This window comes from Choloepus didactylus, chromosome Y, assembly GCF_015220235.1.
Source record: "Choloepus didactylus isolate mChoDid1 chromosome Y, mChoDid1.pri, whole genome shotgun sequence".
Classification (NCBI taxonomy): Eukaryota; Metazoa; Chordata; class Mammalia; order Pilosa; family Megalonychidae; genus Choloepus; species Choloepus didactylus.
The window spans coordinates 43368862-43392533 of record NC_051335.1 but is presented as its reverse complement, the minus strand read 5'-3'; the positions used below and the strand labels follow the sequence as shown (position 1 = coordinate 43392533).

At 34.3% G+C, this 23672-nt stretch overlaps 1 protein-coding gene across 2 annotated transcripts; it reads right to left on the bottom strand.

Annotated features, from left to right (window-relative positions):
- Positions 1-447: 447 nt before the first annotated feature.
- On the bottom strand, positions 448-23206 carry LOC119524158 (zinc finger X-chromosomal protein-like). Of its 2 annotated transcripts, XM_037822799.1 has the most exons (7): positions 23140-23206; positions 17714-18283; positions 4059-4208; positions 3676-3819; positions 3189-3347; positions 2537-2677; positions 448-1760 (listed from the first exon to the last, which is right to left on the bottom strand). In XM_037822799.1, the coding sequence occupies exons 1-7, from the start codon at positions 23198-23200 to the stop codon at positions 577-579; spliced, it is 2409 nt and encodes an 802-aa protein (XP_037678727.1). In that variant the 5' UTR covers positions 23201-23206; the 3' UTR covers positions 448-576. The 2 variants fall into 2 exon arrangements, with proteins under 2 accessions (XP_037678727.1, XP_037678726.1); XM_037822798.1 differs by lacking the exon at positions 3189-3347 and having other exon boundaries at positions 23140-23200.
- Between the last annotated feature and the right edge of the window lie 466 nt (positions 23207-23672).

Genomic DNA, 23672 nt, shown 5'->3' with positions numbered 1-23672 from the left:
ATTAAATACAAATCAAGCCACTGTTTAACATTCAGCAATGCTTGAGGATCAAAGTTCCATTTCCTTGAAAATATTAAGACAAGGAAATGACTCCCATGTTATAACTGCATGTTAAAGTAAATTTCCTACTTACAATGGCAGATGTCTCCATCTTTGTGAAAAAATTTGTGAGGAAAAATAAGTGAAAATGAATACTGTCAGAATTAGCATTCTTAAGTTATTTTTACTTTTTGTTAAGTGGTCTTAGAAGAATACCATTCAAGGTAAATAAAGTAAATATTTAAATAAATAGTAAATAATCTTAGAATTTCAATTCTAAGATTGAAAAATTCTGTAGAGAATCAGAGACTATTTATTAAAAGCAACTTGATTGTTGCCACTTTTCCAAATTTATTAAACTGAATAGAATTCAGACACTCATGGAAGGAAATGTAAAGAAAAGTCAATTAGAAGTAATATTCCTATTTGTACGCAGCATGAATAAATGTACAGTATTTTACGTGAACAAGTCTAACTGGCTTTAAAAAGAATTTTCTGTTTCAAGGCCAGAATGTCTACAAGTCTGTAGAAGAACTGTTAGGGCAGGCCAACTTCTTTGTGATGTCTCATTATGTGTTGGTTCTTTTCTGAAGGTCTTCGGAACCCTTTCTTGCAGTACTCACATTGGTGAGGATAGTCTTTTGTATGAATGGAAATAACGTGCCGTTTGAAGCCTGAGGCATCTGTAGTGCTATATTCACAGTATTCACACTGATACACTTTTCTGCCACTGTGTGTTTTCATATGCTTTTTAAGCTCATTCTGTTGCCTAAATCCCTTTCTACATCTCTTACACCTAAATGGAAGATCTTTTGTGTGAACTGAGAGAATATGGCGACTTAAAACAAATGGATCTGCAATCTTAAAGTCACAATGTCTACACTGGTGCATTTTTTTACCCTTGTGGGCAGCCACATGTTTCTTGAGTTCTGAAGGCCTGTGGAAGCCTTTATCACACATGTCACATTTGTGGGGATAGTCCTTTGTGTGAACTGAAATTATGTGTCGTTTCAAATCGCTTGAGTTAGAACTCTTGTGGTCGCAATACAAACACTGGTGTGTTTTGCTTTCTTGGTGGATAAGAGCATGTTGCTGCACCTCTTTGGTCTCTGAGAAAGTCAAAAGACAAACGTCACACTTGAATGGAATCTCTTTACTATGCTTAGTTTTTACATGAGTTTTCAAGTTAGAGGAGTCTGCGGATCTATATCCGCAGTAATGGCATTGGTATGGCTTCTCCCCAGTGTGGATTCGCATGTGCTTTTTGAGCTCTGATGGATGACGAAAACCTTTACCACACTCCACACAAATATGAGGAAAGTTCTTGCTATGGACTGCCAAAAGATGACAATTCAGTAACCCTTGTTCAGCAGTCTCGTATTCACAGAAGTTACATGTGTGCATTTTATTGTCTTCTTTTTCCCTGTGCACCATTTTGTGAGTAAACAAAGCCCCCGTGTGAGAGAAATGCTTCCCACATTCATCACATTCAGTGGCCTTCTCTGCCTTGTTGGTCAGCTTGTGGCTCTCTAGGTGGTTGTGTAAATTTATCTTCTTGTTGGTAGTGTAATCACAATCAGTGCAATGGTATTTCTTCTTGGTAAGGTGTTCAGGATGGTTTTTCATGTGCCTCTTCAAGAAACCTCTCGAATTAAACTTCTTCCCACAAATCAAGCAAGGATAGACTGTCAAGGCTTGTCGATCAGGACCAATAATTATTGCTAAAAGGGAAAACAAAGGAGTATCAGCGATCAAAGTTCTGTTTTGCTTTCTTTTAAGAATTTAAATTGTGTATTCTGACCATTATTGAGTAAGTACTCTCAAATTTTCTAATTGCTTCTTAACATTCCTTTAGTTGTTTTTTTAACCTAAGAGTTATAGCAACCTGAATCTGTGTGGAAAATTCTGCACCAATCTCATACTCTTCAGTTTAAAATAAATAAATAAACTTGAGATTAAAGCTACTTTAATTTTAGAAATCTGTAGAAAGTCATTCATAAAACTATAATTTTAACATTTCTGTTTTGGTTATGGAAAACCAAATTTAAGCTTTCATAACAGTAAAGTTTACATACACCTAAAAAATACTTTTAATATACAAATCTGTGTACAAGAATATACCAAAAAGAGTATGTACAATGAACAGATAAAGTACTAGCCTTGTCTCTGTGTAAATTATGAAACCTTTATGCTGATATAATTCTTTAAATTTACTCATTTAAAGTGAAGTAATATATTTCAGAGGATTCTTTTCATATCCACTAACATAACCTTTTAAATGCTTCTTCCTGAATATCTGATCTACTTGTTTCCTTTTAACTTCAGAAATCATTCATGAATATTCCTAAATTCTTAAAATTTATTTTTAAATTCTATACACAAAAGCTACATGTGGTTCAGAAACCTAAGATGCCTTACAACTGTTCTGTGGATACATACTGAAGTGCAATCTGAAAGACAGCAGAAAACACTGAGCTACGGAATTTTGTGCCCTCACCTGTTTGGTACTGCCTTGAATCAGGTTTTCTCTTTTTCTTTGGTTTTTGTTTGGCCAGCCTGTCAAGCCCAGCAGACTCCTCGATGTGCAAGAGGGCACTTGCAGTGCCATTCTGGTTTTCAATTCCATCAGAATTATTACCTAACATTGTGCATTAAAAACAAAATTTTACAGCATTATAAATTATGAAGAATTAGGGATTCTTTATTAACTGTAATAATGAAAAATAAGCCATGATACTCATAAATGACTGAAATTCCCTATTCTTTGTAACAGGTTTTATGAATAAGTTTATAGAGACACTGTAGGAAAGGCCTACCTTTTCTATGCTAAAAACACGTCAGTATTTTGCTGTCTCCCAAAATTGTAAAATCATAGATCAGATATAATCAAGATGAAAGATTTCACCTTGATAACCTGTGCACTTCTTAAAATAGCTCCTTCAACATAATATAGACAAGAAGGAAATTCTTGTTAAATTTAAAGGCACATATAGACTTTATAAATCTTCCTCTATACTCTTGCTTGTATCAGAGTACCGGTACTTCAGAAATCTAAATCACGGAAATAGATTTTAAATCATGAATTCATGTTCAAAACCAATAATTCATGTTCAAAACAATTCAATCATAAGAGTTGCTATATAACTTACCATAAGCTGCTGCCCATGCTATTGGCATGAAGGTCTTGATTTTGTCATTATCCATTTGCTGTTCATGTACTGCTGCTGCTGCTGCTGCAGCTGCAACAGCAGCATCCTCCTCTCCCAAAATCACTTCCATATAAACTTCATCAGCAATTTCAGTAACATCTATATAGAAAAATTATTTAAAACTTTGTGGCCAGGTTTCAAGAGTTCACATAGGAAAAATACTTTGATTTCAATTCAATAAATAAATAGAAAAGAAATTCAAATATTAGAACACTGATTCCACATAGTAAGCACACTTTAAATAAATGTTAAATAAATCATTTCTTGACTTTCATCATAATCTGTTTTTAAAGTAACTTTCTAAACATACATGAAAAGTCACTGATGTTCTTACTTATAATTTGCCAGAATATGCCATAAAAATGTGGGGAGAAAAAAAACTTTCCAATGACACAAAACTCTCTCCCATAAAGGGCCACCTACTTACTTAAATCTTCATCTTCTTGCTGAGAGTCATTTACAGTCATATAGACCATCTTTTCCCTTGAAACATGAACACTGTTATTCTGATCAAGTAATTCAACTCCATGGTCATTCTCAGGCTCACTCTCCACAATAGCCACCATTCCACCTGTCAGGGAAGATTACAGCTTTGAAGATTTATCTGCAAACTTCATTTCTATCTGTTTTACTAACTACCTTTTATAATTAATTACCCTTTACATTACTACATTGCAATTATTGTTTTTAAAAAAATTATCTTCAGAAAAAGATTTCAAATGTTCTCAATCTAAATAGCCCAAAAGTAATGAAATTCGAAAATTTGGATCAGGATGTATTCAAATATGCCGAAGGAAAGTGCCCTCTTACCTAAGTCATCTTCTCCTGGGTCAGCCTTAAAAATATAAACCTTGATGACTTCAGGGCATGTGCCATCCACTTTAAAAGGATCAATTTCTGTCTCTGTGACCATGGTGATTCCAGAAGAACCAACATGTTCTACTTTGCCAGCATCATCCACTAAAAAGGCAGAAAACACATCACAAAAATAGTAGCATTCACTTAGATAAAATATTTCAATTTTGTGCTTCTCATCAATATAAACTGTAATTTAATTCACATAAAATTGGATGATTTTTATCTAGATAAGTGGAAGTAAGATTCGATAAATACAATACTTACAACTTCAAACAAGATGAGATAGTAAGGTAAAAAATATGCCATATAAAGAAAATTTCTGAGAGTTTGGAAAACTAACAAAAGTTTGTATGGGTATAAACTTCATTTCTTCTTATCTGTGAGGTAAAAAATTACTAAACTATGGATATTTTTATTATACTTACAGTGAAGACCTGGGGAAAAATGTTCTGGTAGTAAAATTAGCTGAAACTAGTGTTAATGTTATTACTTTATCAGCACTACCCCAATCATGAGCACTACAAAATATTATTTGGTCGTAACTGTTCCCATTAGAATATAAATTTAAAATTATCAAATTATGACTGTCAGAAAGGTAAACTGTAATGAGTTGGTCCATGTAAATTCTAGTATCAACCTACGGAAATTGAAATCTACACACACATACACCATACACAACTTACACATTACACACACACAAATGCACATCCTTGTGAATTCAGGAAAAGATTTAATGAGTCTGGGTCCTTGCTGGCAAATGAAGTCAAATGTATATTTAAACATTTTTCATATACTTTAATGAAACAGCCTATTTTATGTTTAAAAAATACAAAGGAGGTATACATGAATAGTAACGACATGAAAATACAACAAATATGAATTTTAAGCTTTATAAGTAGCAAAAGAAATAAGGGTGCTCTCATCCTTAGGACTTGGAAAATTAACACAAGTAAAAAACAACACATTCTGGAATAGGTTAAGTGGCAAAAAATGTAATTCCCATTTAATTTAACCTTACATTACACACTGCTAATGATCATCCACTGCTATTTCTAGCATAAAAGAGGCAAAGATAAATAAAAACCTAGCAATATAGCTATATTTTATAGTCAGTATCAAAAAGTTAGATCTATCAATGTTGAGCCATTAAAGAAATGACAAAGGAATGTTATCTCTGCTATTATGAAACAGAGTTGGCCTATCTGAAGACCACGCAGAAGGGAGTAAGAATAAGACCCAGAAAAGAAGGCTGATTTAAATTGTCCTTAATACCTCCATCGTTTTCATTACCTCTTTTTCCTTTTAGTTCCTTTTATGCTATCCCCTCTACTGGATTTTTATTTTGACTGGGCAGTAAGTTTTATTCTACTCAATATACACTGAATAACCACCACAAATCAGACTCTAGGCCTGTCTGGTACTGCCTAGAATTGGGTCTTCTCATTTTCTTTGGCTTTTGTTTAGCCAAAGAGATACAAATAGGAAAAAGTGATAAACTTCAGAAGTTTACAGTTCAGAGAAAGCAGACAAGTAAATAAACGATTATTTTTAAATGTGGTAATAATAATAATACAGCTATTAATTAAGTACTACAAGCACTTTGCAATACTTACAGTTATGAAGGTGTGTAATATTGACAAAATTTCATGGAAGAACAAACTGAAGTTATTAAAAAGTTGGGTAACTTTACGTGAAATCACATAGCTAGTAACTGGCAAAGGCAGGATTCAAATCTTGAGCCATGTGACTCACAACTAATATTCATCAACCTCTGGGATTTGAAGAATCTACGAGTTTTAAACTCTTAAGAATCAATGGAAATTTTTGAAGGGAAAAAAAATAAGTAGCAACTATCTAATGATACTTTCCATTACTGTACATAAAATGAACGTGCTGATGACTCAAACATAGACAATTTCTCTCAGCTAAAGCTTTGATGATGGCTTTGACCACTACAGAATTTTCAATTCTTAATTCTAAATTTTAATGGCAAATAAAGACATCTCAGATTTTGACACTGAAATGAAACTGCTGGAGAAACTTAAATCCACCAGAGTGTTCCTATACCAGACAAGTCCTAAAACCCAGACGCAACAGCCTCTTTAAGATCAACAATCAGATGCAGCTCCCTTCTCCCTTTTAATATGAACAAGTTAGGGTGCTCACTGCCTAGACACCCCTGAAGATAAAGAGATTAAGTGAGGGGAAGGGGTAGCAACAAACAAGATAAGATTTAAGAAAGGTCCATGAATACTGAAACTTTACATATTTACTTTTGGAAGTTGGGGTGCTGGATTGGCTGGAAGGAGGTAAATGACATGGTGGAACTGTAGCCTTCAGCATCCTTTGAGATTTGCTCTATAGCTACCCCTGAATTGTTCCTTGAAGGTCTTCACTGTTCTGTCTATAACTTTTATTGCAACAGCAGGGAAGGGACTGAGACTGGAACTGAAATCCGTTAAGTTTTTGAAATTACCTATATGACTGCTTGTTGAGCTGTACATCGATATTTGACACCTTTCTGTATATATGTTATATTTTATAATAATGCAAATGATTGAAGCTGTGGAACTGTGACCCATGACATTCTTTCAGATATGGTCTTTAACTACCTGTGAAATCATACTTTGAAAGTTACCACTGTTACGTATATGTTAAAATTCACAATAAAAAATTGGAAAGAAAATAAAATGCTAGAAATTCCCAATATCCTTTCAAAAGATCCAAAATTGCATTAAAATTCTTATGGAGAATATATTAAAGTGAATAATTCGTTCTTTCAAAAGCCAATTATTAATGACAATTTATCTCATTTGGTTTTTCATTTACTAGGAATCAAGACCATCCATATCCCAAATAAACTACTTGCAGAGAACTGACTATAAACAGCAATCTGAGCCTTTCCTACAAAGGAAATCAGAAAATTTTTGTTTTATATACATCATGCAAGAATCTCAGTATCTGTGCCACTGGAACTGTAACTAAGAATCCTCAGGAATGGAATAATTTAAGGGAAGGGAAAGAAGAAAAGTTCACAAAGGAAACCCTGGGGAAAGCTGAACAGGTTGGCATAAAGGCATACAGACACTAGGAGTTAAAAGTTTCATGAACTCTTATTAGGTATATAGCAATAAAGGCAGGCACGTGAGTCAAAAACATTTATACTGGCTGTAGTAACCCAGAAGTTACTGATGTTCTTGGTGTTAAGCAGTTTAGTGAAGGATGTATAGGTTCAGACTGAAGGAACCTGAGGATTCACCAGATGGTTCAATTTCTTCAAAAGGTTTAATTTTAAGAATGAGAACAAAAGGAGTAACTAGAATGAATTATAGGATCAGGCTTTTTCCTTCAACTGATAAAATACTTCAACATTCTAATAATCTGTGGGGGAAAATAAAGTGAGAGGCTGAAGCTAAGCTAAAGGACACAGTGATACTGCTGGGTCTAGATGTGCAAGGACAAGGGAGGGATGTTAACTGTGAACAAAGATGAAGGAATTTTCCTTAAATAGGAGGAAAACTACACTGCCCTTTTGAGACCAGAGGGTGGAAGGTAATTACAGATATGAATATAAATAAATTATGTAGAGAGATTAGGAGGATGTTCGGACAGTAGGAAATCATGGCTGTGGTCTCCAAATATACTTACAAAATAAGAAACAGGGATTTTGGTTAATAGTAAGAGAATGGCAAATTGAGGTAAGAGCTTGAGAAGCCACAGGGTAGAGAAAGAATGTACTGACTGAACAGGACAAGCTTAAAAACACCAAGGTTCAAAATATCCAGTTAAAACTCGTTTAAATTAAAAATAAGTAAATAAAGCCATTATCCTTCCCTGAACTCTGAAATTAACTATAGAAAATATCCTGTATTTTATAAAATAGTTTGCATGGGGAAAAAATAGTTACTATATACATATTTTTGGTATAATGTGTACTTAGCCTATTATTTCTGAAGCTAAATTTATACTTTTTACCCCTGTAGACTGAGCCATGGATATTTTTTTAAAGGTGGCTTTCGAATTTCAAACTGAGAAAGCATTTAGAAAGATAGAGATCTCAGAAAACTGGGCAGAAGAATCCAAAGTAAACCTAATTTTTCAGAGAAGTTCACTCGAATAGTTTGATATTGAAAAAGGCCTCCTTTGGTAAGGTTTATCAAAACTGTTTCTAATCAGTACTGGGAAATCAAATGTCCTTGTATTTAGAAAGAACAAGGACAGGCTAGATACTTTTACCTGTTAGTTTGTAGGTAATCATAAAATAAAATTTATTTCTGGACTCTCAATTCTATGCCAGAACCACACATTCTGGATTACTGAACTTTCCTGTTTATCTGGGAATGTTAACTTATCTATTTCTGAAACATAGTTTGGCTGGATATAGACTTCTTGGTTAACAATCTTTTCCTTCTTTCAGTTTGCTGAACATATTATCCCATTGACTTCCGGTCTCCATGTATTTTGTTAATCATATTGACAAGTGAGTACACATGGGTCACTTCTCTCTTGCTGCCTTTTAAGATTCTCTGTGTTTGGCTTTCACCAATTTGATTATGGTTACATGTAAATATGGATCTCTTTGAGTTTATCATGCTTGGAGTGGACTGTCTTAGTTTAATGTGGAGAGTGAAGTATTTCATCAAATTTGGGATGTTTTCAACCATTATTTCCTAAATATTCCTTCTGCTCCTTTTCTATTTACAGTATGTTTATTGGTGTCCCACAGGGTATATTAATTTTTTTTTCCTGCTCTTCAGACTAGATAATCTCAACTGCCAATTTAGTCATTTTAAGTGTACAATCCAGGCACATATTTTGCTACCAACTATCACCAGCTATTACCAAAACTTTTTAAAAATTGAATCTTGGATAAGACTGAATCTTCATACATATGATTTCTAAAAAATGCTTTTTTTAAAAAATGTAGTAATGATTAAGAATTAGAGCCTTATACCAAGGACTCTCCAAAATAGGACAATGTAATTTCTGACAATAACGACTGCTTCTAATAATAACATTTGCATGTCATTTTACAATTTCTTTCACATTTCTACATATTTTTAACTCATGTTTTTCCAGATAAAGAAAAAATTGCTCTGAGATGGTACATGACTTATCCAAAGTCAGTGACCTATTAAATAAATAAACGGGAAAGGAGAGAAGATAATGCCTGGCTTTGGAATCCAGACCTTCATTTTAATCTCTTATGTCTCTAAACCACTACAGAAAATATACTGTAATTGTTAAAATAAACAAAAATACAGTATTGAATTTGCACTGAAATTACTTTTGTAATTTCTATCTATGTAAGAGCATGGTTTGCTTCTCCATTTACTCAAATTGCCTAATTCTACATAATCAGGTTATTTAAAGATTTTTTACCTCTCCTGAGGACCAAAACTAATGTCTCTTAATTGATCTTCCTCTCCAGGTTTCCCATAAAACACCCTAGACATTGTCATCAGTCAGGCTTCCAAAAGCAAAATCCTGTCTCCCCTTATTCTAGCCCAGAATGGTATTACCAAATGAAATTAAAATGACAAACTCTAGCAACCAACAGCTGTCCAAATTTCCTTCTGTCTTCAGTTTTGTCTCAAGACCCAACATCTCCCCACACTGCTTCATGTGCCCTAAATCTACACAATACCATATTATCTGTCATTCCTTTATGCTTCAACTTTGCTCCTTAAAAAAGAACAGAACAAAGCAACCCTTTTTTTGTGGGGATGATGCAGCTTACTATTTAAGCAGAATACAGAAAAGATATAAAAAGAAACTAAAATGTGCTCAAAATCACTTTACCCAATATTACCACACACACAGTTACATCCTCCAGCACTATCAGTTGAATTTCCAAAACATTACTCATAAATTTCTCTGTGCATATATCAAAGGAGTGGAAGGCAGAATAGATGAATAGAGAATTTCTATGAAAAATTAATTTTATTAGTCAAAAATTTGTGACAAAATGAACAACAGACAGCTTTACTTTCAAGGCTGGTAATTTTAACTATTCCCTTTAAATGCTTTAAATTCTTAACATCCCTATCAATTCTTCACACTTGCAAAACCACAAACTTAACTAATGCAGTTTTCTCTCTGCACCTGCATCTATGCAGTTAAATCTGGTTGGGAAAAATAAATAAATAAAACAAAGCTGATCATCTCATTTTAAGTATTTGACAATGAACCTATCAAACTTCCAACGCCCCCTTAACAGCCTGATCCTACTTCACCGAGAATCGAAGCATTAGAAAAGATGACCTAATCATCACCCACTGACCAATAACTTAACTTACCAACTTTGTCTTTCTGTGTTAGTACAAAATTATTTGAGCTCCTACTATTTAAAGCAAATCCCTCCACTTGAACACCTTTTTATTATTCCAGAAATTATCCCCCACATCATCAATTTATCACCTTCTAAGGATCATTCCCATCAACAATTAGGTTTTAATTCTCCCTCTTAAAGCAACAAACACCAAACCAAAAACTCCTCATCTTTCTCTTGAATCTTTTTCTCTTGATAGGACAGTTCCATTTCTCCAATTCCTCTCACTCCATAATCTTGAAAAGAAATTCAATCTGGCTTCTGCCTCTGACTTCATCAAAACTGTCAATGACCAATTCTGAGCCCACATTTGACTTGACCCAGCAGCATATTTAACAAAGATGCTTGCTCACTTCTGTGATTTTCTTTCCTCACTAGTATACCATGACTCTACTCACTCTTGGCTTTCCTCCTCCCTCAATGGTCACTCAGGCTTTTAATGGTGCTGCCTTTCCCCAGCCTCTCAATGTAGCAAACCATAAGGCTTGTTCTCTGGTCATCTAATTTTTATCTATAATCAACTCCTTTGGCAATCTCTTTCTGTTTTATGACTTAAATTTCAGGTATATGCCAAGAACTCCCAATTTTATCTCTAGTCCAGATCTCTCTCCTGCCCTCAGATTAGTACATGCATCTTCTTTTTTGATGTCTGCTAAGTCACCTCAAACTTGAAGTCTTTGATAAAATGTCATCTTCTCATTAAGAATCTCCTGACCATATCATCAAGAACAAGTCCTCTTTTTCCAGCTCTTGATCTATTCCAAAGCATTTCCTAATGGAATACATAATTCATTTATTAATTTTATGTTTATATACCTCTACTAGAATGCCATCTTTGTGAAAGGAACTCTCCCATTTTGTTCACTCAGGTTTCACACAAGTCCCTACAACAGTGCCTGACACAGTAATTTGCCAACATTAATTTGTTAAATATTCAAATGCTATGTCTAATTAAATGTTTATTAATCCAAAACATTAGTTTTTTAAATGCCCCTTTAAAGATAAAAATATAACCAATAGAAGACTGGAATCATTTTAAGCACCTAATCAATTCCAAATATTTCATAGTTAATATTTTAGACATCATACTCAGTCATTTTTTTACATTAAATTAACTGAACACTCACTACAGCTCCTTTAACAACTTCTCCATTCTTGAGTTATTTTTACTGATTCACTATTTTGATTTTGCTCTACTCACTACCAAATGGTTCCCCAATCCTCATCTGTGCTATAGTCCCTAAAATCCTGAATTCTAATATATACCTATCCATGATTCGTATTTAAATAAATAGGCTGAGTATAAAAGTTAATAGGTTAGTTTTCTCAGAATTAGTTCACATTGTTGCACTGTCTTATGTCGCTGAGTATTCTGATGCAATGCCCACAAAACTTAAATGTTCACTAATAAATGAATGACTGTGATTTTAAGATTTTATTATTGTCAACTTCTTAGAACAATGAATTGCCTCAGAAGATTCCATTCTTTTTTTCATTAAGATATAATTCATATACCATAAAAACTAACTTTTAAAAAGGAGTGCAAAAAGTATATAACTCAGTGGTTTTTAGTATATGAACATGGCTATGCAACCATCACCACTAATTCCAGAATATTCCATCACCCCAAAAGGAAACTCCACAGTGTTTAGCTATCAAATCAACCCCAAACTTGCCACTACCCCAGTCCTAGCAATCATAAAGTTACTTTATCTTTATAAACATACTTATTCTAGACATTTCATACACATCTTTCAGTTAGCATATTTATTCATCAATTTCAATGAAGTTCTGTAAACCTGTTTTTCCCTTTGTTGTTTGTGCTTTCTGGTTTCTAAGAAACCACTGCCTTATCTAAGGTCAAAAATACTTACTTCTAAGTTTTCTTCTAAGAGTTTTATACTTTAAGCTTTTACATTAATGTCTTTAATTCATATTGAGTTCAATGTTTCATACAGTGAATGAAGGAAACCCATTTCATTCTTTTGCATGTGGATATCCAGTTGTCCAAGTGTGCCAGTTTGAATGTGTTGTGTCCCCCAAACGCCATTATCTTTGATGTAGTCTTGTGGGGCAGACGTTTTGGTGCTGATTGGATTTGCTTGGAATGTGCCCCACCCAGCTGTGGGTGATGACTCTGATGGGATATTCCCATGGAGGCATAACTCCACCCATTCAGGGTGGGCCTTGATCAGTGGAGCCATATAAATGAGCTGACTCAAAGAGAGGGAACTCAGTGCAGCTGTGAGTAATGTTCTGAAGAGGAGCAAGCTTGCTAGAGAGGAACATCCTGGGAGAAAGCCATTTTGAAACCAGAACTTTGAAGCAGACACCAGCCAGGTGCCTTCCCAGCTAACAGAAGTTTTCCGGACGCCATTGACCATCCTCCAGTGAAGGTACCCGATTACTGATGTGTTACCTTGGACACTTTATGGCCTTAAGACTGTAACTGTGTAGCCAAATAAACCCCCTTTATATAAAAGCCAATCCATCTCTGGTGTTTTGCATTCTGCAGCATTAGCAAACTAGAACATCAAGTATCATTTGTTGAACTGTTTCTCACTGATAAACAGTCTGCACCAGCATTGAAATCAATTGACCATGTTTGTATGGATTTATTTCTGGGATCTCAGTTCTAAATCAGTACCACACATTCTGGATTACTGAAACTTTCCTGTTTCTCTGGGAATGTTAGCTTCTCCTGTTTTTGAAACATAGTTTTACTGGATATAGCCTTCTCGGTTAACAATCTTTACTTTCTTTCAGTATGTTGAATATGTCATTCCATTGGCTTCTGGCCTCCAAGTTTTTTGTCCATGTTAATCATGAGTACACATGGGTCACTTCTCTCTTGCTGTTTTTTTAAGATTATCTGTGTTTAGCTTTCACCAATTTGATTATGTTATGTGTAAATATGGATCTCTGAGTTTATCACGCTTGGAGTGGACTGAGTGTCGTAGTTTAATGCGGAGACTAAAGTATTTCATCAAATTTGGGTTGTTCAGTCATTATTTTCTGAATATTCCTCTGTTCCTTTTCAACTTCCAGTACGTTTATTGGTGTCCCACAAGGTACACTGTTTTTTTTCCTTCTCCTCAGACTAGATAATCTCAATTCAACTATTTTCACTTTCTCTGATTTGTTTCCTTCTGCATGCTCAAATCTGTTTTGAGCGCCACTGCAAAATTTTCATTTTAGCTTTTCTACTTTGAAATCTAGAATTTGTATTTAGTTCTTTTTCCCATTTTTTGTATTTTTTATCCATTATTCTCATATTTTCCTTTGATGTTTTATGCTTGATTTTGTTTAGCTCTTTCAACATATTTAAAATAGCTAATTAATGTCTTTGTCAAGTGATCACTGTCTGGGCTTCCTTGGGAAGTTCCCATTAATTGCTCTTCTTCCTGTGTATGGCCCATAATTTCCTGTTGCGCTTCACGCTTCTTAACTTTTGGTTGAAAACTGGGTATTTTAAAAAGCACAAAGGGACAACTCTAAAATCAGATTCTCCTCCTATCCAGGGTTTGCTGTTGTGGTTTTTGTTAGTGTTATTTGCTGACCTAATTCTGAAAGTTTGCATATTTTATTGTATTGTGTGTGACCACTAATGTCTCCGCTCTGTTAGTTGTCAGCTCATGACTGGACAGGCATATTTTTAAATGTCCAAAATCAACTGAGTCCCCCAATCTTTGCCACAGATTCTGTGTGCATGTTGAAACACACTGTCAATACTCACCTAAGCACTTTTAACTTTACATTAGCATCCACTTCCTGCTTGGGCGGAACTTGAAGGTTAGCCAAAGATGAAAGCTAAAGTCCTTCTCTGGTCTTTCCTTAGCATATGAACAGACCTGGGCACACGCTTAGCATTGGGCATGCATACAGCCTTCAAGATTCCCAAGCATCTTGGAGCAAGTTAAAACCGTCTACCAACATCCCATCAGTTATTCTACTGTTTGTCCCAACTACTACCCACTGCCATAGACAGCAGTGATGTTCAACTACTGCTTCTGATAATTTTAGACAAATGCCTCTAGAGAAAAGGCTGTCTGCACCGGCAAGCTCTGGGTTAGGTCCAATAAAGACAGACTGCAAGTGAGGTCTTGGAGAAAACCACCAGACAAGTAATGACATGTCTCTGGGAATGAGCTTTCAAAAACGAAAGCCCCAACACTGTTCTGCCTCCTCCAGTGGCTACTGTTTCACTGTATTTGTGGTCTACTAGTTTCCAAGAGTAGCACATACTGCTTGGGAGGGCAGATGTGAACACAGCAAGTTAAAATGCCACAAAGTTTGTTAAGTTTACCAAAAAATAGCCTTTTTTTCCTTTAATAAACATTGCCTGTGCTGCTTCAAACTTTAGTTTCCTGAGTTCTGCAAAAGCTGAACCTAATCATTATTTTCAGTGTACTTTTCCTCTTACAGAGAAGAGTTTTAGTGACTCTTTCACCAAAATTCTTTTATCAGTCCTTATTTCAGGAAAAACTCTCATAACCTTGAAATTTTTCTGTCATTACTTTTCTACTTTTCCTCAGTTTTTGCCTCCTATATCTATTGATTTTCACCACAATCAATTTTACAGCTTGTTTTTTTTCTGCTTTTCATTTTTACTATTTCCTAAAGCTTGGCTGTAAGGTTATTGATTATACTCAGCTATATTTATTTCATTGTTGTTTCTACCACAGCCTTTACCTTGCTCATTTTTATTTTTCTCTTCAATTTTTTTCCAGAGTTCTAAGAGTTTACTTTTTAATCTTCCTTTACTGCTTTGCAAAATCTTTGAAATAGTTCAGTCTGCTTTGAGATTTCTCTAAATACATTTTATAGTTCTTACACAAAAACACAAATTCTAGTGTGATGAAGAAAAAAACAAATTATATCAGAACAACATCTTCTCTAAAGTATCCTTAGTTCAATACGTAAGATTTTTCTCATTTTTCAGAAACATTTCCTTACAGGTATCTATTCTTAAAATTCCAAAATTTTATTCTGTGTTTTACCAAATGACTTAAAACAAAACATAACAAAACAAAACAAAACTGTAGGGAGCATAATGTATACATTTTTCCCAAAACAATTATCTAGAGAACAAAAGAATAAATAAATATACATATACTTATAGAGGGTAAAATTAATAAAATACCTTTTTCTCTCTTAAAAGTCATGGTAATTAAAAACAAAACAAAACAAAAAACACCTGATTGTATAGATCCTCACAGTTTACGCATTAAACATGGGGAGCTGGGCTTCATTTATTCATTCATTCCCTGAACCACTTTTTAATTGCATGTCCATTATGACGAAAGTATAATCAGTTAGGAACTAACACCAGCTACACTGGTCAAAACATTAAATAGCCTTTGAGTGAGGCAAGATGTCTACAGAATTTGTTATAACATTCATGTATTTGTTTATTCAACAAATATTTCACACCTAATAGACATAAAACAGGATGGAAAAGATACAGAGGTCACTAAGAAACATCAGATCCTCCCCTCAAGAAAAATGTCATCAATTTAGAAGCCATGTAACATACAGACTGCAAAGACAAAAAGAGGTCATTTCTACATCAAAGGCAGCTGGGTTACACAAACATCATTTGTGTCTAGGTACAACTAACTAATATGACAATATAAAGAATGAGAGCTCTTCTTTGTCATCATTTTAAGGAAGACTTCACATGGAATAAATTTGCCAAAATAGTCACTAAAGACTTTATAAAAGCCATCTACTAGGCTCTAAGATCCAATATCTTCCTGTAATTTTTGGGAAGAGTAATTAACGTTATGTTTACATTCTTCAATCTATTTATGCTGCATAAATATATCATAGGAACTCAAAGATACTACCATCATGATATTATGAAAACCACTAAGCTAATTGTCAATAATACCATCTCAGTTTTCTCGAACATGTATAAAGTCAGGCCATAATTTCTCCGTATGTTTAAAAACCTGTCAATGCGAAACAGAAAAGTTTTTATGTTACAGTGAAGTGTTATAGGAGATTTTCTTTCCTGAGTGGCAGAACAAGAAATATGCTAAAAAATGGAAATTTCAAAATTAATTTACCTTATAAGGATTACAAACTTAAAGTCAAGAACTTACAGCATCTAAGTATCTAATAACAGAGCTTACAGACAAGAAAATCAATAAATATTAATTGAATGGTAAAATTTGGCTCTTGAAAGCTTTTAAAGTTTTACAGCTGAAGGTAAAAACCTATTATTATTAATAAATTAGGCCATGATGGTATATCTGATCATGTAAGAGGTAAAAATGCCTATTCTCCCTGCTCCTAGTCGAATTCCTACAAACTCATCGTACGCCATGCTCAAAGACACCAGAGGATGGGCGAACATGTATTTAGTGTTAATGGGAATACTGAACTCAAACTACATTACGAAGCTTCATACCAAAGACACCAGCAGTCATGTGAGCTGATGATTTAGGATAACTAAGCTATTTAAATCAGCAGATAGACAATGACACTGGCCTATAAAGTTGAACCTCAATAATATACTAAGAACATCCCTAAACTAGAAGCCAAATATTAAATACACCAAATTCAGGGATTTTACTGACACAGAACTATCATAATATTCTGCTACCTAAGCAAAACTATGTCCCATCATGTTCTGGTAGATAAGAAGTAAACGTAGTTTTTTAAATGAGCATTACATAAGGCATAGTATAAAGAGAATAAGCCAATATGTTAAATTTCTAATCAAAATAAACTCTACCTGGTCTTCCACATGGCTATTTTATTTCAAGGCATCCAAGCAATTTATTTCCAAAGCGAGTAATGAAATAACTTTTTAAAACATGAACATTACTTAAAAGGAAAATAGACACTGGGGCAGATGCAAGAAAAAAATGTACAGAATTAGTGAATGATAAGGAAAACAAAAGATACATTTTTTTCAGTTGTACTTCTTCCAACTTTCAAATGGTAAGGTAGGGTAATAGCCTAGATTAATCTTTCATACTTTCATAAAGTTTAGTCCTATTCCCTTCAGCCTTTATGTTTCTACTGAAGCAACCTTATCTTTTTGTATCATCCTTATACACAACAAACTCTTTAACTCTGTACCATTTCCCTTTCCTTAACTTTGCCTTATCTTACAGGAGTCAGACTGAAAGAACAACACAGGTAGATTTAGAAGGTTCCCTTAATTTTACTGAGGTTTAAGTCAAGGAAATTTTAACCCTGATGTATGTTAAAAAAAGACAGCGTTCAAAGACATCTTTAGCAATCACTTTACCCCCAAACTTACAGGATATCATAAGGTAGTCCTCACAGTTGCCTTTGTCATCATCTTGCTGGTCCACTGGAATCCCAATGGCATCTATGACTGCTTCAGAGGCACAGTTTGCTACTAACACTTCTTCTGAAACTAACTCAGTTGTCAGAGGATCAGCGACCATATTTGGTTCTACTACATTATCACGAACCACATGTTCAACATGTGCAACATCAGGCACATGAGAAGATTCATTTGTCAAGACATGTTCTGACATAGATACTGATGCTGAAGTAATGTCAGAAGTTAAAACATCACCTGGGACTGTGCAATGTACTAAAGAAACTTCTTCAGCGATATCTGGCTCCAGTACTTGCTCAGGAATGATGACATTTTCAGACACATCTGTTTCTTCCAAGATATCTGAGCACTGAACATCCTCTATTACAACATCCTCAATAACATCTTGGATTACAATAGAATCTGGGTCATCAGGAACAAGATTATGCACAGTTATGTCTGAATCCACAGTATCTGAAACAAAAACAGTTTCTTGAACTTCCACAACAATTTGATCACCATCCATGTGTGTAGCATCAGCTCCTTAAAAAAATAAAAATTAAAATGACAAATTTCAGGTAAGCGACGATGACTGTCTCAAATCTGTAAAGTTTATTTAATTTCTACCAGGAAATCAGGCTAACTCTTTACGTTTTCTCAAACATTAAATAGATTAAAGAAAAAAGAAGGAATTATTTTTATTCATATTAGTAATAGGTATTTTTAACACAAGAACTTCTAAAACTTATCCCTAATCAATTAACAGGTAATCAAATACAAGGAAAACAAAAAACTGTGTAATGCAGTCACAGAGGAAAAATATTCATGAAAAAATAAGAGAATATCAACAAACATTTCCCAAGCCACTAAAATTAATGATTATAAAAATTAACAAAATTTCAGAAAACATACCATTTTCCTTCGCTGTACAAGTTTGATTTCTTTTCCTTCTTTCCCCATTTCCCTGTTCAACATAAATTTTTCTTCTTTCCTTTACTCCTAATATCTTTTCTTCTCTTCCTTTTTTTGTTTTTACCTTCATACTCTTACCCCTTTGTTTTTCTGCAATATCCCACTAATATCCATCTATGACTATGGAAATTTAGAAATTATCCATCCTTTGAACTAAGTACTTAGAGAATTGAGGTATAAGTGAAAAAAGGGATATGAAGCCACAGCTAAGGAATAAGGAAAATTGTTCAGGAACCTGTGTTGAAAAGATGAATAAAAACAGCTGCTGTACTGTGGTGGAAAGTGAGGTTAATTAGAGAAGCCTATTACAATTTCACCCAGGTATTTAGCCTTTTCCTTCCCCTAATTTACCACACCTGCCCAGAATCCAAACCGAGGCACTTTGTCAGAATATAAAAAACTTTAATCTAGTCCACTATGCAGTTAAGGAATGAAGGTAGAGCACTGAATCAATCCTAGCAAGTGAGATTAAATGACTTAAACAAGATCACACAATTTTTTACAGCTTACAGTGCTCAGGACATGTTACCATAAATGAATGCCATAAATGGGAACAGAATTCATATATCTTAACCAAAAATATAAAATAAGAATAAATAAAAATTTTAAAATCCAGTATCTTGGTTCCAAGTCCAGAAAAAAAAACAGCCAAAGTTTTATTAAAATATCATATAAAAAAAGCTATTCAGTCAATTCATGCTTTTAGTTATAATTTAGATAAGGTACCTAACTTGATAACTGTGGACTTCAGAAAAGCATATGGCTTTCTTCAGTGCCCAAAAATGATCAATCAAGGTCCAAAGAATAATAAAATTCATAGAAGTCTTTAAAATCAGTTAATATCTACTTACAAACAGAAATAATAATGAAAAATACGCTTACTTTCATTTTTATAGAACTTTTACAAAACGCTTTACACTTACTTTTCTCTGGTATTTGCAATATTTACATCAAGCAATTGCTCAGTGCAAACTGGAGAGTTTGAAGAAATGAATATGAAAGCACTTAGTGGCAAGAGCACTTCTGGTCAAAAGCTCTAAATCAGAGAGCAGGGTTTGGACACTTATTAGTTTTGTGACCTTGGGCAAGTCATTTAACCTCTGAGTTTCAGTTTCCTCGTAAGTAAAATGAGCATAGAAGCATATGCCATGCATACCTTACAGGATTGTTGTGATGATCAAATGGAATGTATGGGAAGTTTCTGAAAAACTGTAAGGAGAGGATTCATCATTATTATGACATATGAAAACAGAGGCACTGGCAGATTAAGTGACTTGCTCAAAGATAAACAAATACCGTTAAGTGTTAATAATCAGGACTAAAATGCAATAGCCATTAATCTACCAATTAGCCCATGATCCATACTTGCTATGGCAAAATTAAGCCCATAAATACATTTTTCTCTAAATAAAGTGTCTCTTTCAAGAAAATTAATTACATTTCACCATGTTCCAATGAAGAAAAGAACTATAACTTTTGCATTTACCATTATCAAACTGAAATTTACAAATGAGTCAAAAGATTATCTCAAGTTGTTAAGAAACACACATGCACAAAGGATCTAGAAATTTCATTAAAAACCCCTTACATTTCTCTACTAAGTGTGTTAGTATCTCTATAATCTGGTCATTTAAATTTTTAATTTATAAGAAAGCGATGTAGCATATAACCACACTATATCATAAAAATCTACTGCAATCAATTTATAATATTATGTATGTGGAGCCATGTGTAATCTAAAATTGTGAATAATTTTTTCCTATTATAATTTCAGAATATAATTTTCCTTGTGCAGTTTGGGGGTAAGATTGTCTTAAGCAGACATCTTTTGTGAACTTGTGAGAGACAGGATTATAGAAATATAACTATGTTAAAGTCAGAATGTAGAGGACATGAGTTAATACTTTATCTGCTGAACAATGGAAAACAGAGACATGATATTATCCGTCTATTACTTTAAGACAAGTACTCTGGTGGGGCAGATGAAAGAGAATTAGACTAAGAAAACAGTTTAATATTTATAGATGAAGAATGAGATAACAGAACCTGGGTTAGGTGGTACAACTGGCACGAAAAGGAGCAATATGACAGGTAGACCCTTACCAAGATATCCACACCCCAATCCCTGGAATGTGTGAATATGCTACATTATGGCATGTGCCATGTGGACTTTAAGATGTAACATGTAATTAAGTTTTAGATTTTTAAAACTTTAAAATACAAATAATAATCTGTAAAGGCCTAATTTGACAACATGAATTCTCCAAGCAGAGAACTTTCTCTAGCTGGAGCCATACAGCAGCAGTGGAAGGACAATTCAAAAAGTGGGCAAGTGTGAAAGACACCCACTTTGCTGGAACAGGACCACAAGAGAAGATAATAAAGAACTTGGACAGCCTCAATGAACAAAGACCATATCTCAGCTGACAGCCAGGAAATGGAGACTGCAGTCTGACAACTACAAGGAAAGGGATTTGGCTAATAAACTGAACACTTGGAAGGTAACTAATCTCCAAAGCTCTACGAAAATAAATAAATAAAAATAGCCCTGCCTAACACCTACCTTGATTTCAGCCATATGAAACCCCAAGCACAAGACTCAAACATACCATGCTAGACTTCAGACCTACAAACTAAGAAACAATTAATTTTATTGTTTAAGTCTGCCAAGTTTGTGGTAATATTTAATGTAGGAACAGAATACTAATACAAATTTTGGTAGCAGAGACCGGAGTTCTGCAAGTACCCAAAAATGTGAAGCATTCTGTAATTGGACAGTGGGTGGATGGCGGAAGAATTTTAAGGAGCATGACAGAAAAGTCTAGGTTCCCTTGGAAAACTGTCAGTAGACAAACAGATGTTAAAGACTCTGCTAAGTTGCCATAATAAGGGTGTTGCAGAAGTCAGAAATAAGAGACAGAATTATCTGAGAAAGATATGTGGATCAAACCTCCTGTCCAAGGCAGCAAATACCCACGATAAACAAGAGCCTGACAAATACTTCAGAATTTTATATCAGCAGAAACACTGCTAGCCTGGACAGAGAAAGCACAATATGAACAAAGGCTGTTGGACCCCCAAATTTCCAGGGGTAAGAAGCAGGCCTGATAAAACTACTCAGCTGCAAATACATGTTATTGTCATGAAAAAAGCAAGCATGACTCAAATAAAGGATCTGCAGAGCAGAGTATTATTCTCAAGCCTAGAAACTTAATGGAATTTGCCCAGATATATTTTAAAATTTGTTTGAACTTGTAATTCCATTTCACCTTCCACTTGTCCGTTTTAACCAGAATGTTTAAAATTATTTTACCACTGCATGTTGAAAGCAGGAACTTGTTTCTTTGGTTTCAGAGATCCAAAGATAAAGAGGAATTCTGTACACCAAGAGTGGTATTTAATGAACAATACACAAAGCATTATGCAGACCTGATGTAGATGATATTTGAGATTTCTGGGCTGAATATTCTTAGATAAGATTTTTTTTACTTTAAGCCTGGAGAGTGTGGCATAGTGCAAAAATATTTAGCATTCAACAAGAACATTAATGTTTAGGGGCCAGAATGCAAACTGCGGTAGGCAGAAAGAAGTCCCTCAAAGACTCTATATCCTAATCCCTGGATTTTTAAATGTTTTATATGATTGGCAAACACACACACACACACACACACACACACAGAAAACTTTGCAGATAAATTAAGATATGGACCTAAAATAGGGTGATTATCCTGGATTGTCTGGAAGGGCCTGACATGCTCTCAAAAGGAGTAGTTATTCTGATTGGAATCAGAAACACCGTGGCAGAAGAGGAAGTCAGAGAGATCAGAGAGTGAGACAGACTTAACCTGCTATTGTTGGAGGGAAAAGGGAAAAGATGAGAAGGAATGAAGATAGTAACTGGAGCAAAAAATGGCTTTTGGTCATCCCTCCCTACAAATTCAAGTAACTAAATTTGGCCAAAAACCCCAATGAGCTTGGAAGTATATTCTTCCTCAGAGCCTCCAGAAAGGAATGTAGTCCTGCACATTTGATTTTGGCCTTATCAAATTCTAAGCACAGGATTCAATTGAACTACATTGTATCTGGACTTCTGATCTTACAGAACTGAGAGATAATAAACATGCATTGGATTTTGGGGGTTACTTAATGTAATGGAAAACTACAAGAGATTAAACAAGAAACATTTTCAAGAGTGAACCAAGAGGACTTTGTGGTAAAACTGGGAAAAATGAGAAAAACTGAAGATAACAGTAAGATTTTGATAGTGATGTTATTGCTGACAAGAACATAAGAGTTGGCTCTGGAACTGTGACAGGATACCAAGATAACTAAGTATGAGTCAGTATCAAATGTAGCAATTTGTTCTCTTGATAAGCTACTTCCAATTTGGCAGACAGGAAGTGGAACAACCCAAGAAACAGTAATACCTATTCCTTCAAATAATGAGTTTGGCTCTTGTGGCTGCAATTCAAGTTCACCTTCATCCATGGCCTTTAATTCTCATTAGTCACAGCTCCTAAACCAGAGAATAAAGTATACCAAACATTAATTTTTTAATATCCTGTGTTTAAAATGTCATCACGTTATTTACATTTCTGAAACACTCAAATTGTTTGATTTGCCAAACCTTTCAAAATAAAAAGGGAAGTGACTGATTTTCAACGATATTCAGGCACCTATGTAACAAGAAAGGATAGCTAAATCAAGGAGGTCGACGCTGAGTGAACAATGGGTTACAGGTTTTGTTTTTTTAAATTGTCATTACTTACATAAATGCACAATTCTTAAGTGTTTAGCTTAATGAATAATTACATACGTTTAAACTTGTATCACCAGTATAACTGATAGAACATTTTCTGCAGATTCTTCTTGCTTCCTTTTTACCAGCACTATTTTTTTTAAGTTTCAACTTTTAACACATTCTTTATGTTACTGGGCAAGTTTCTAGATTTTCTTTTTC

Bases quoted from the DNA above. Each gene is read 5' to 3' on its own strand.
- LOC119524158 (XM_037822799.1), bottom strand. From the start codon at position 23,200: ATGGATGAAGGTGAACTTGAATTGCAGCCACAAGAGCCAAACTCATTA. The intron at 18,284-23,139 runs GTATTACTGTTT...TATTTTTTTAAG, and splicing joins CTCATTATTTGAAGGAATAG to GAGCTGATGCTACACACATG. The intron at 3,348-3,675 runs GTAAGTAGGTGG...TTTTCTATATAG, and splicing joins GCAAGAAGATGAAGATTTAA to ATGTTACTGAAATTGCTGAT.